The sequence below is a fragment of the Chelonus insularis genome, unplaced genomic scaffold (assembly GCF_013357705.1).
Source record: "Chelonus insularis isolate UGA/USDA-ARS -01 unplaced genomic scaffold, ASM1335770v1 contig_42_pilon, whole genome shotgun sequence".
Lineage (NCBI taxonomy): Eukaryota > Metazoa > Arthropoda > Insecta > Hymenoptera > Braconidae > Chelonus > Chelonus insularis.
Window position 1 is genome coordinate 361,075 of NW_023276578.1, and position 14,706 is coordinate 375,780.

Genomic DNA, 14,706 nt, shown 5'->3' on the forward strand with positions numbered 1-14,706 from the left:
TTTTTCAAAAATAATCGTTTATTAATTTCTCGACGAGTTATGAAGATTCAAAGTCGAAGAATAAGTAATTTTTTTACCTCTACTTGAGTTTGGACCTCTATAACTCTCATACGAGTCATCTAATGATAATTTTTGAGGAGTATTTGGAAACTTTAGAATCTAAGCTAAAGATACATATCCATAAAGAACGTTTAAAAAATTTATTTCACCCTCAAAATTGCTAAAATAATTGGCAACTTCCCACAAGAATGTGATTTTTTTTATATTTTAGCGATTTTAAGGTCGAAAGAAACTTTTTAGACATTTTTTGTGGATATGAGTGTTTAGTTTGGATTTTGAGGTTTTCAAAACGTCCCTAAAATCAGGTTTTGGACCATGTGTTCATGAGCTATAAGGGTTCGAAGTCAGGGGGATGATGATTAGTAGTTTGTATCCAGTTTTACCCCTATTTGAGGGTGTTAAACTGAATTTTCCCGGGCTGTGCCCCGATTCCGTATTTCTACACATCAAGACGAAGAGAATGAGTGGTCAAACTTGAAAATCGGAGAACTTTTATTTTTTGGCCTAAAAAAAGGAAACCACTTGCCATTTTTTGGGGTCGAAAAATCAAAGTTGTCCGATTTTGATGATCGAGGACTCATTCTCTTCGTCTCAATGCGTAGAAATACGGAATCTGGTCAAACATACGAAAAATCAATTATTTCACTCTTAAAATGGGTAAAACGGGAACTTGCTTAAATTTTTGCATGAATTATGCGCCAAATATAATTTTCACTACATCGACTATTTTCCTTTCGTCAAGATCTTTTATATGAGCCCTCGATCAACCCCTTAGCATCATTAGCATAGAAGTTATGCTCATTTTCGTGTCTTACAGTTTTTCGCCAATATGTCATTATTTTACTAATTTCATTATGTAAAAATTAAAAAAAACAATTTCATTTTCCAAAAGTTTCACGTAGTCCAACGAGGGGAACATTCAAGAAACCTTCGGAGAACTAATTTTTTGATCCGGGTGATGAGTCTTTTCTTTCATCTAATATTAGTCTGATTTTGTTCTGAATATTAAAATAAAGCAATATAATTCAGATTTTTTTATCAAATTAACGATTGTCTGTTGCAATCATAATAATTACGATGATAATTTTAATCAAAAAATTATCTGATTTTATTTCAATTCACTCTAAGGATAAGAACGATATAAATTTATCATTTCATGTAAGATTAATTTGATTGATGCTTACAAATTAAATTTACTTTAAACAAAAAATCGTTTAAATTCATTAACATACATAAAACACCGAAAAAAAACATTAAAAAAAATTACCAGTTATTGGAAATATTTGTGCCATTCAGTTAATTTATTTGAGAAACTTAATAATCGATAGAACAATTTAATAATGAAGTTATCCAAACATTTTTTCGTGTAACTGATTTTATAGCCGCAGGCTTGAAAAAAATAAAAGATAATCTACTAGCTATGATTTGCGATCTGGTATTTAAACAATAAAAAAAAAGTTTCAGTTTTTTTTTGTAGAATCTGAATTCAATAAAATTTTATTACCAGTTGAAGGCAGAAATGATTTAATATTCGTTTAATTTTAAGTCGATAAAATGTAGTGGTGAAAAGATTAGTTAGAAATTCTGTTACTGATTTTCAATTTTCCTCAATAATATTTGCGCGTAGCTGAGACTTAACAGTAGTACGACAAGACTTAAAATCGACTTTTAGTAAGAATATAGAGTAGGGAAGAAAAGAGGAAAGAAGATAAGCGGCTCGTGTTGAGTACTGTTTGTCAAGGGAGAGAGGAATTTCAATTTTCTACAACGATATTTGCTCACTAAATCTTGACGAGTTTTCCTTGACGTCTTACACCGCGTTATTACATGCGGGTCAACGAGCAAAGAATACTTTATAACTGCAAACATTAGAGTTTATTAAAAAAAATGACATGGCTAAAAGAGAAACAAGGTTATCAATTTAACGATAAAGAAGGAATATTTATTGCTATCAGAGACACTTTTAATCTTGCGTACTGATTTGCAAAACACAAATTTCGATAAGAATTTCAATTTCACATTGACAGTTGGCAATTCAGAAAGTCTTATAAAGTAGATCGTATTGCTGTAAGTTTGAAAAATAAGGGAAATAAAAATACTAAGTAAAAGTCATTGGACGTGACGCTTTGGTAGTTGGAGGATAGAGAAAGCTAGGTAAAAACTGTCGCCGCCAATTTGCAGGAAAATTGGATTAAACCGTTTAGAGAAGCTCGATAAATTCGCGCTTGTATATTTGCCAACGGATAGGAGCCTCTAGAGGCGGAGAAACCGGAAAGGGAATAGAAGCAGCAAGAAAAAAGGAAAAAAATATATATAAAGTCATAACGAAAGGAAGAAAAAGGAAAAAAGCTGCGGTAAATGTTGAGCGAGAAATGAAAACCGTGAGTATAGATAGCGCATATAAAACCACCATCAACATTCCTCGTTTATGGTGGAGTATTGAACCCTTTTGCGGTTCATAAAATGTCATTCAAATATAAAAATTTTCGATTCATATCTTACAATCGAATTCCCTTGAATTCTAGATAGCAAGAAATACATAACATGATGACTCTTGATAAATTGATCCCCATAATAATACTACTTTTATAACAAAAAAATTCATCTGTATTTATATAGGTACAGCTCTCATTCACTACAACCTCTTGACTATCTATCTCAAGATGAAATCATCCTAAAACGTTGCCAGAGTTGAAGTTTGTTTCACTTTTTTGCTTTCAACTTGAACGTTTTATTCACGTACACAGCATATCGTACCTATTCCTTCCTTTTTCTACTTGATATTACAGAGCAAGGCCAATTGAGTTAATTTCCTACTGAGTGGTAGGAGAACAGTGAAAGAGAAGGAGACAATTCTGCGAAAACTGTAATTTAAACTTACAAGTAGTTTTTATGATAACTTGAAAAATGATATAAATTATGACTCGAAAATAAAAATATTCTTATTACCTCAATATTGTAAATAAAAAAATAATTAAGCTTGTAATAATAATTAAGTAGTTCATCATTGATTCGTTAAGTTTATTTCTTGATTTGCAAATTGTGTTACGTGACTTATCAAAACTAATTATGAAAGAAAACACTGTATTTATTGAAGAGATAATGTGGATGTAGTAAATAATGATATGAAAATGATAATTAATGCCAAGAATTGTTATGATTAAAAAAAAACCCAAAAGATTGTAACAATTTACTCAGTTGCATGAAGTATCATTAAATGTGAATCAGTCAGTACTGCATCAACTTTTAATCGATAAAGAAGTCTTGACGTTGGATTGTTAATTAACATATACGATCGATCATGGATACTTCACAACTAGGTGCTCAACAAGAAATAAATACTTGGTTAAAAGATAAAGCATTGAAAAAAATTGCTGATAATTTAAATATTCCTTGTCAAAATTTCACTTATAAACTAACTCTACCGGAAAACTGTCATTTTCTATCTAGTGTGTGGTTCTTGGACATAAAATACAGTGAAACTAATAACGTAAGTGACAAGACTGATGAAAAAAATCATACGTTTCATTTAGTCATAAAAAAGCCTGCTTTTAATGACGCCTTGGCTGATGTAATGCACACTGATGCACTTTTTCATAACGAAATACTTTTTTTCGAGACAATAGCCGGAGGCAGTGAGGATTTTCCGAGATGTTTATTGACAATTGAAAATAAAAAAGATCAGAGTAACTCAATAATTGTGATGGAGAATATTGGATATCGTGGTTATGAAATTTGCCCGAAGAGTTATGATATTCCATTCGAATATACGATTTCTGCAATGCAGGCAATCGGTAGATTCCACGGAATGGGTTATGTAATGAAAACACGTAAGCCCAAGGAGTTCTTCGATGTAGTTGATAACATTCAAGAAAGTCGATACATTCCAGGTGATAAATTCAACCAATTTGTTAACCTTATTGCAACAAGACCAGTTGAGTGGATGCGAAAGCATAATTATGATCCACATTTCATTGATATTATGGAGAAACATTTGAGTGATGCATTCACAAATGTTCAAGTTGATGCTATCAGACCAATTGAACCACTAGCTGTGTTATGTCATGGAGATTTCACGAGGAATAATGTCTTCTTCAGAAAAACTGAGACTGGCATTAGCAGTATGTTGATTGACTTTGCTATGTTGAGATATTCATCACCTGCTATAGACACATCAACTTTTTTATACTTGAACGTTTCTAGGACAGATAGAAATGAAAGGTTTAATGAAATATTCACTGCTTATCATGATGCTTTAATTAATTATCTCCAAGAGCATGGAATCAAGGACTTGGAGAAATATTCTTACTCCAAACTTCTAGATGATTATAAGCAGAGAGCATTGTTTGGATTTGTTATAGCAGAATTTTTTTTACCAATTGTTCGAGGTATGTCTGCTGTTACTCAAGATGATCTAGCTGAGTGGGATATTGAACTCTGGGCAAATAAAACACGAACACTTGGTGGTGATGCTTTTTCTCAAGAACTAGCTGATATACTTGAGGATTTATGGAATCAGGGATGTCTAGATCATATTTTAAACAACTAAAGGTAAGCTTTTACATGATTCGTTGGTTCTAAACTAAGAAAAAAATTTTTCTTATTGATTTATATGTTTTTAGAAATAGGTTGAAGACGGATGAATAATATTTTGATCTGGTGATCTGATGAGATTTGGAAACGAGAACAGGAGAAAGAAAGATTTATAAAAATGTGTATTCATTACATGAGGTGACATTTTTTTTGACATGATAGTTTAGAAGATATTTAGACCAGTCAAAAGTAAGAAACGAATTTAGTTGATGTCAGTTTTGCAAAAAAAGTTGATAGATTATATAGAAAAGTTCATGTCATGTCGATGAACAGTGACAGAAGGTCTATGTCCAATAGACCACGTAGAACAAGAGAATGAATAGTGAACGTGACAACGTATAGTTGTTACCTAACGACCAGTGCACGGAAGTGTTGACGGAAATTTAAAAACGTGATGTTGCATAAGATCGAGAGAAATGACAGTGATGATGTAATACTTCAGAAGATTTCTAACTGTTGTAATGTTTTAAGTAGTTGACTTTGTCTTCAGTAAACAGAGTTATGTATTAATACTAGTTTCATTAGTTTGTCTTTACTAATTACTCTTGTAAGATACTTTATAAACAGTCGCTTTCATATTCTAAGTCAAGTTTCTGTGGTGGTGTAAAGTTAACAGGAATTAGACACATACTTTGGAATTAAATTATACCAACGAAAGAAAAATCGTAGAACAAAAACAGAATTTTCGTTATTTCAATTATTAGACTTTCTGACATTTATTAATTATATTTTATACACTATGGTGATAAAGATAATAGGTTAATTATTTATAATATAATTAAAAATATTAATAAAAAAAATCAAATAATGATATTTTTGTTGATTTTTGATTTTCTTTTATTTTCTGAATTAAATTATTATCATCTAAAGTGAATATTTCCAATCAAAAAAATTGATTTCTTTCCCCGAATGAACTGGAAAATAATTCAATATTGTTTTATTGGAGAATCAAAAACCCTGGAAAGTTTAGAAAAGTATTAAATGAGTGAACATGTGGGAAAGAGTGTGAATAGCAAAAAATACAGTAGGAAAAATAACACAAATTTTAGCCAAAGGACGCATCTGAAGTGAATTGAAGTAGATATAATGCTGTTGAATGTACATACAAAAAATATATAGATGTATTATTCTGTGTATGCATGCATAAAGCTATGAAAACGGAGGGTGGAATAGTACTGTAAAAGAAGAGCTTACGCGTGAAATTATTCTTTCATCGCACTAGCGCAGATCTGCCTTTCAAATAAGGATTACTTTGCCTCAAAGATAAACTTCCTAGTTTCCATATATTTTCCCAGTTTTTATTTCAAAAATTCGTTAAAAAATTTACATTTAAAAATCAAATAGTACTCTCCATTATTCAGTTAACTTTTAAATTGCTAAAATTTAACTTATTCGATATTATATAAAACTCATTGCATATTTTGCTTCATTCAGGTAATTATTTAGGTGCTAAATCATTTTTCTCATTCCAATTGATGACAATTTTTTCATTCAAGAAAAATATTCTTTAAAATTTATTGGCTTCAACCAATTGATTGATTACTCTAGTTTCTTCATTTAAAAATTTTGTTAGAAATATAATTATTATTTTACTATTAAACTTGTCAAATCATTAAAAAAAATTTTATTTCTTATGAAATGTCAAAGTTGGGATGAAACAGTTCTAATTTCAAAATTTTTTTCAACATTTTATAACCGAATTAGCCAAAAGTATGTCAAAAAATGTTCCATTCGATAGATGGAAGTTGAAGTAATGGATACCTACAGTATTTCAAGTTGTCAATAAAAGGAATAATAAATTTAAAGGTACTCGAATACTAATCAAAAACTTATTTCATCGATTTCCAGTAATTCTTATTACTCTGATTACAAAAAATTAACAGAAAATAAAATTTACAAGCCCCACTCGTTGGATAAAAATTTTTTCAAGCTTATCTTTTCTTTCAAAAGATACATCTTATAAATGCACCACGAAATTGTTAATAAAATCCCTGAAACCAAGCTTACCTCCAAAAATTAAAACGTGAGTGAAATCCTTGCTAAGATCTTTCTGATAAATCAAACGAACTGATTAGAAATAAATGTAATCCAATTATGAGCAGATTCTATGAAGCCTGTTGAATATCATAGGTTATTTGCATCAAGAAGATTTCACTGAAGTAATGACTCTTTCAAGTAATAGCTAAAAGATTAGAGCCAATGCTGATAGACTTGGAGATGATGAGGATACGCATTTGTATCCATTGACCCTTGGCTTTTTTTTTCTCGAATCCTTTTCCAATAGAAGTAGTAAAGGAAAGATTCAATGAGATATTTCGGCCTCACTACCACATACAACTGGATTACCTTAGCTAAGCTGACTTAATTGACTTGAGCCAATACTCCTTGGAGATGTTGGAGGATTAGGAGAGATACGATACCTACAGTTACGGTGGTGTAATCTGTTTTCTATAGATTTTTTACAGCTTTTGATGATGAAGGAGGTGATGAATATTATCATAAATTATTCTTCTCACTCAAGCTGAAATGTTAGAACACACTAGACTATCATCAAGACCATATCAAGCTTCAAAAGAAGTTATATAACGGTATTTAATATAAAATCTTGATCAAAAACTAGATAAAAACTCTGTATAAACCTCATATAACTTACATTCTGGTAGTAGTTCTTTGAAATCTTTGACATTCCTAACATGGTATCTGGGTCAGTTTTGATAATTTTCTGCTCTTATGAAAAAAAAAGAAATTCCCCAGGACCTTAAAAAATTCCAATCACCATAGAGTCACTATAGTCCATTAGACTATAGGAATATTAGAGAATACTATGAGAAAATTTATTCTTACTTTTTTATTCTTGAAGGTTCATTTTTTGAATTGAATTCTGAAATTGTTGTTTTATAAATACTTAATAATGCTTTCTAATCATTTAATCGAGCAATTATCTCTAAAAACTTCATGTTAACTTCAGCTGAACAGTTCAGTTCACTCAATCATGTTATCGAAGTTGAGATTCCAATTAATATAATCCGCTATAAATACTACTATCAAATAAAATATCATTCTTTCCATACTCTCTTCTACAGCACAATAGAACTTTTTACCGACATAATCACTTTCAATAAGCCACTCTAAAAAGCGTCAGAATAAATAAAAATAGGTTTCTTGAATAATTTACATGATAATAGAAAAGTGCTTAAAATGCAGTACATATGAAATTTATTGAGCATATAAAATTGACATGCTGATAAGATATTCTGTGTAGTTTGCGGTTGACGACAGGCAGTTATTGTCCCAGGTCATGGTCAATGACCAAAGAGGTAAGTATGCAAATTCAAGAATACATTTATCTCGACACCACGCCCATGTATTTCCTGGAAGCTTCCGGACGCATTGTCGGGGAAATCGAAAGCACTCTTCTCCTCTTCTAGTTCATACACTGGCGAGCCACGGCGCCACCCTGTACCAACCACCCCATCCGATACTCCGGAGATTTACGAGCAAACTAGCCTCGGTCCCCTGGGCTAATAGACCGGCAAGTTATGGGGCAATTCAATTTAATTTCGAGAATAAACAACCATCCACATACTTGCTTCATGTATGGTCAATTTATTCGTAAATTTCAGTATTCAGCCAACTGAAAAGATGTATCGAACTTGTCTAAACTCTCTTTCTTGTCTGAATATTTAACTTGTTTACTACCAGAGTGTTGTCTTGGAGATCACGTTCAAGTATTTTATATATTTCTTATTCACGCGAGTGTTTGTTATTATTAGGAAAAGGTTATCAATCAAAGCTTCTCTCACGCTCGCTATTGCTGCGAGAATGCGAAACATCTGATACAGCTGTAGCACGTGTCACTGATCGCACCATCAGCTTTATATTCGATTCCATAGTCATACTCTGTCGACAATTCCAATTGTATTTGAATGTAAAATTTGCATTTTCATCGGGTTTAAACTGATATCACTATTTTTTTCTCTTTCGTGCTACTTTTCTTCAGTATTTATACAATTTTTAAATTTTAAACCATCACGTGAGAATCAAATATCATATCTCTTGACACCTTGGCTGGAGATATCAACATTACCATCATGTTGACGTGGTGTAAAATTTCCTATATATTTTTCGTATGTTACTTGACTTATTTAAATAATTAAATGCTTTAGGATCTTCTGAGAATGTCAGATTTGTAATAATTATTTTTTTTCAACAACTTGTGCTTCATTTATTAATATTATCAATATTTATCTTCTGGACATCATTAAATTTTGTCGATTTCCTTGGAGACTTAATTTATTTAATACTTCCTGATACTGAAAAATAGTATAGAAACTTTCAGTGGAATAAATGGAACTGTTGTTATTGATAAAGAATATTGAACAATAGCAATAATAATGTAAGTCTGTTAGCACATAAATAAAGAAAAAATGTTGAATATCTTTTTCAATAAAATTTAATCCAAGTTATATTGAAAGTGACGTCAATTGATAACATGCTATCGTTGCAAGTTCCTGATATTTTCTAGGACATTAAAGAAAGTTCTATCAAGAATTCAATTCTTTTCGTTTACATCTCCATGTATATGCATAATTTTTAAAATTATATTGGTAACTTGCTATTAGAATTTACAAAATAATGCTTACAACATATTAGGGTAGAACATCAATGCGATTAACAAGATAAATTAATCAGATTTTAAGTGCGTGATCGTCAGCTGTATGGTAATTGTGGTGTATGATAATATACTGACCATGCGTATCGATTAATTATTCTGTGGCATTAAACATGCATGCTATTGGTGGGGAGTTGCTATCATTATACACGTTGGGAATGGGATATCGAAATAATTTAGTTCGAGGCTGGGTCGTCAAATCATGTGAAAAATACTACCAGAATATTCGATGACATAGATGTCATATTGAATTAATTTCATTTATAATTATTCATTTTCCATCGCATGGTTATTTGTACAAGTTTCATCAATAGAATTATTTTTACTCGTTTACTTCATTAGAGGAAAACAATAATTCCATTCAATAGATACACTCATAAATCCTTGTTGAAATTGAGAAGTTTTATTCTTCAAACAGTGAAAAAATAGCGGATTTTGAAAGGCTGTATTCTGTAAGTATTGAGAAAAATGTCAGTTAATTTAAATATCATATCTTTGTTAAAAATATTCAATATTACAATGCAATATAACATTAGATATTATTCAACTTGTATAATGAGAATTTCTTGACTTCAATGGGTATTATTTATTTTTAACCAATCCACCTGTTTTTTCTTGCTAGCTCAATCCCTTGATAGACGAGAGTTGTATTTTGTATTTCAATCATGTTACTTCGATCATACAGTAGATAAAATATGTCTTCTTCCATTGACCCTTCAGAGTATTTTATAAGTTAAGATAAATGTACAATCATTATAAAATAATATAAAACAATTAATTAGTTAAATAATTAATTTACCAAACGTCACAATTGTTTGAATAGAACAAAAGATTTAAAAAAATCATTCAGAAATTATAATTGTAGTTGAATATTATTATAAACATTTAGTAAATTTGCTTTTACTGATCCAATAAAATCACCATACACAGCAATATAGAATTTTCATTCAGACGTGCACCGTAACAATTATTGTAATAAGATCTTGAAAAGCTGTGAGAAATCCTTGAAGAAAAACGACCTTTCTGTAGGTGAATCTAAAAATGCTTGTCAACGCTATTTTTAAAAGGCTCTGAATGAAGATGCGGCCTTTCATATCAAAGCTAGAATCCTACTAGCTGACAAAAGAGTAATCACCCTGTTGAAACTAGCAAACCGCTTAGTAACTTAAGAATCAACTCAAGGAAAATCTGTCCAGGTTGTTAAGACCAGTGTAAAACATTTTACCACCTTTTGAGTGAAAAGCATCTACAGTAGCTGGTGATTTTAGTTTCCAATTTTGAATACAATGCTTATTCATATATTAAGCAATAAAAATAAATAGATAATTGTTGATATTATAAATTTTATCAAAACTAGTGATTTAATTAGGTTGATGTTATAAGTTATGAAAAACTAAAAATTTAAATTTCCTGCAGATTATTCAGCTGCTTTTATTGTTTACAAATAATTAAATATGGTACAATGTTATAATACTACGTAAATATGAAGCTTTGAAATAAATAAACAAATAAAAATTATTTAAAAATTTTTTTTATTAAACTTTTCAAATGTAGTTCCGACTGGGGGACATCACCAAATATATATTGATTGACTCATGAGATAAAATATATTATTTCGCTGAGAATCGTCGTGAGCTAGTTGTGGAGTCATCTATATGTGTTTAAAATTGGTGAAAGTGGAGACACTTCCTAATCGGAACTCTACCCAAACTTTTAATTGAGAAAGACAAAAGAAATAAATTTAATCTATATAAACAATTTTATATAATTACAAAAAAGTTACCTATCAGTTTATTTACGAGAATCATTAAAAGAAATTCCTCAAAAACTAATAGGACAATTACGTTGTCAAATTTTAAATGGAATACACAAAATGAATGGAAATTTTTCATTTTTAAAATCTATTACGTGAAAGAAGATTAAAGTAAGAATGACAGATGTCATATCATTTCCTTAATCTATCCAAGAGAGTAATCTCTACAGATCACAGTCGCGCTTGGTCGTCTTGTGAATCGATATCATCAGTCTTCATATTACACTTCTTACGAAAGTTTCTACGTGAAAACCTGATGAGTAAAAAATGGAAAAAAAGGATCATATGATATTATATTGAGTTTTAATCTCTTTTGCCAATTCTTTTTCTTTAGTACTGATCAGAAAATGACGTTAATTTCTTTTTTCTTATATACAAAAAATATAGAAGAAATTTATAAATCAATTGAAAACTGGATTCTATCAAGCGGAAGATACTGGAAAATGGTTGAAAATTGTTTCTGGTTTATTTCTTTTCATTTGTGGTCCGTTTGTCCATGTGATCGCGTGAGTAAACCTTCGTGCGATATATGTTTCTTTTACAAGTGCAGCGATTCGTTCCACTACTAGGTAAGAGTGTACACGCAATACGCGAATGCTTTGCAAGTTGGAAAGGAAAAAAGAATGAAAAGGAAGTGCAAAAAAGCTTGCACTGCACGCGACTCGTGGCTCAAATCTGACAAACAAAAGTGCAATGGCAAATGCATTCCATGCCACAGATTTATTTTACACTTAAACCAGTCGTAAATTTCGAGGATACGTTTCTATTTTTGCTTGTTACTCGGTTTATAATAATAAACAATGTCAGCTAGATGATTTTCAAATAATAATTTTTAGCCAGGTTATTGCGAAAAATTTATAACTCGTTGTGTGATAACAATAAAATATAAATAAACTTGAAGTTTTAATGATTCTTATGATTAACAATTTTATGCAAATAAATTTACTGGCATTAATGATTACAAAATTATTTGTTAGATTCTAGAATTTTTTTTTATCTCGTTAAAGACATTTTTTTTTGTTTCTGCAAGAGAAAAAATTTTCATCGGCGTTGAAAATACTTTGATTGCTTTTTGCTACATATTCAATTAACCCATTAACGCTTATGAGAAGCTTGATGGCAGCAAAAAATTTCCGGCCTCCGAGAGATTTTAGAAGTTGGAAAAAATCCGAGGATTTTTTTTTATGGCAAAACTCTAATTATTTTAAAATATTGTAGTTGACAGTTGGAGGTAAAAATAGATTTCCAAAGCTAATGAACAAATTATGTCGTATTATTCAAAACCTAGAAAGCTTTCAAGATTTGCTCAGTCATCAATTTCTGCCTTTTTAAAAGTTAAATTAATTATTGCCAAATAAAAAAAAAGAATTATGTACATTTAATCTTTTGATGGTATTTTTCAACAAACCGAAACACTTGATAGTATATTAGTATTTATGCTAAAGAAATCTAAATCTGTATCACTCATGAAGTTAAGCTCATTCACCACCGCGAAACTGGGAGTTTGAAGTACCTACATGCACTTGACATAAACCTGTGCAAGTTGCCATATTCATCCCAGTGATATGTTGAGACATAAGTCTATGTGATTACTTGCCACACAATGCCATCAGTTTACATGTTTCTGGCATGATTAATAAGTTTCTCGGTGTAGTTAATTTTAGTTTGATTGTTATTATCAAAAGTCGTATTTCTAAACGTTATTTTGTCTATCAGGTGTTAACTTGTGACAGCTAAACAAACTGAAATTTATTACCACAATAGTTAATTAGATTCAAAACAATATTTCATTATCTCAGACACCAAGGTAATGGTTTGTTATACTTCAAATGAATACCAACACGAGAAAACAATTTTATTTTATGAATCATTTATCCTCTAGACCGATAATTATTTCACTTGGAAGAGTTTCCTTGTATTTATATAAATAACAAAATGATTTTTTTTTATCACTTGAAAATAGTTATCTTTATTTTATTGAGAACAAAGTAGTTAACAGCGAATAGGTCGTCACATTGGTAAACTGTGAATTATGTAAAACGTGAACCAACGAACAACAGAGCAATTTCAGTCGTGTTCTCGCATGTTCATAGAGTTGTCAAAAGGTAAAATATACAAAATGTGTGGAGAGTAAAAGATTTTCTGCATCACCAGCATGTTCGATTTCGAATGGGCATTTTTATGTTTTTGTCACTTTGATATCGTTAATAACTACGCAGCTTTACAAGCAAGATACAGCTACACATTCGAGGTACTTCAAACACTCAGTTCAACGATTTTCCAGCCGGCAGCTAGGTAATTAGAGATTCAACGATCACGTCAAGCATAAAGTAAACTGACAGGTGACTATGTCTGTCTAACTTTCAGCCTATAATATACGCTTTTACCGCCAATCATCGTTTTAAACTTGATATTCATTTTTCTATCAAGTGCTTATAACCACGCAACCACTTTTGTTGCAAAAGCTTGGTCTATGTAAAGTGGTCAATACGGGCAACAGTGTTTCACTACCATAACAGGCAGAGAGACTGAACTAGCTTGAGTTTCATCGAAAATGGTGAATTCTTTTTTCATCATCTAATTTGGAAGTCATCAAGGGACTTGGAAATCTAAATTTTTACATTGATTCACATTTTTGGGTATCTTAAGTTATATAAGGCTACTTTTTTAAGCTAGTTTATGATGCAGAGATAGAACAAAAGTTCTTTGATAAAAGATAGTATAAAGGAGATAAATAAAGTTGTCAAGAAAATAGTAAAGCACCAAGAATAGCTTTTAATGTCATTTTTTATTCAACAGTCTGAAAACTTCAATCTCCAATGCAGTCACCATGTGCATCAATGATTTGGGTCTACCTTGAAGCATTTCAATGTTAAAATTGCAAAAGTATTCTACTGTTTTTTACCAACCGAAAGATAAGAATTTTGCAAAATTTGGTCAGAAAGTTTTTTTTTTACTCCAGAAAAACTTCAATAACAAAAACATAAAGTTTATTTTAATTTATCTAATTTTTCAATAAAAAATAACAGTTTAGAATTCATATTAGCTATCTTATGTTGCAGATTTTCATGTCTTACTATTTTCTAGTATGAGAATGTTATCATAATAATTTTCTATGGATTTATATCATAGAAAGTTGATGATATAGATCTTCAGGATTGTAACTATATCACGACTTTTTGACTTTCATTTTGTCTTTATTCATAATCAATTTCTTCTAGTAATGATTTATGAGTATCCTTTCCAAAATACACTTTCATGAAAGAATGTAAAAAATTTATTAGAATGACTGTACTACTTTATCTGATCTTTGCTTCCTTTTAAAAAAGTGGCAACAAGATGCAGTCATAAATGCATCATGTTTGTTAAGTTTGCATACAAATTCCTGTTGGTTATTAGATCGATTGGTGATAATTTTTATTTTTCTACGTCAATACATGCTTATAGTAACACCACCGACATCGAGTTCTTAGAAATATTGAATAAGTAGTTTGCAGAATTTTCAAGTTAAGTGTTTCATACAAAATACTTTAGAAATAGTTTATATAACAAAATAAAAGTTTTATTA

At 30.4% G+C, this 14,706-nt stretch overlaps 2 protein-coding genes across 9 annotated transcripts in view; one reads left to right on the forward strand and one right to left on the reverse strand.

The window, feature by feature from the left end:
* The window catches only part of LOC118069697 (hemicentin-2-like), a 176,535-nt gene that overhangs the window by 63,989 nt on the left and 97,840 nt on the right, over window positions 1-14,706 (reverse strand). Inside the window, exon 1 of one of the 8 annotated variants that reach the window (XM_035087988.1) lies at window positions 3,255-3,365. The exons of the other annotated variants lie outside the window; for them this stretch is intronic. Within the exon in view, the coding sequence (XP_034943879.1) occupies window positions 3,255-3,264 (10 nt within the window). The 5' untranslated portion in view covers window positions 3,265-3,365. Of the gene's footprint in view, window positions 1-3,254; window positions 3,366-14,706 lie in introns of those variants that run through there. 8 annotated transcript variants of the gene reach the window in all.
* Window positions 3,267-5,330, forward strand: LOC118069694 (uncharacterized). The gene is made up of 2 exons (XM_035087977.1): window positions 3,267-4,611; window positions 4,683-5,330. The coding sequence occupies exon 1, from the start codon at window positions 3,362-3,364 to the stop codon at window positions 4,607-4,609; it is 1,248 nt and encodes a 415-aa protein (XP_034943868.1). The 5' UTR covers window positions 3,267-3,361; the 3' UTR covers window positions 4,610-4,611; window positions 4,683-5,330.

What these genes read in the sequence shown, in the direction of transcription:
- LOC118069694 (XM_035087977.1), top strand. Translation starts at nt 3,362, where the DNA reads ATGGATACTTCACAACTAGGTGCTCAACAAGAAATAAATACTTGGTTA.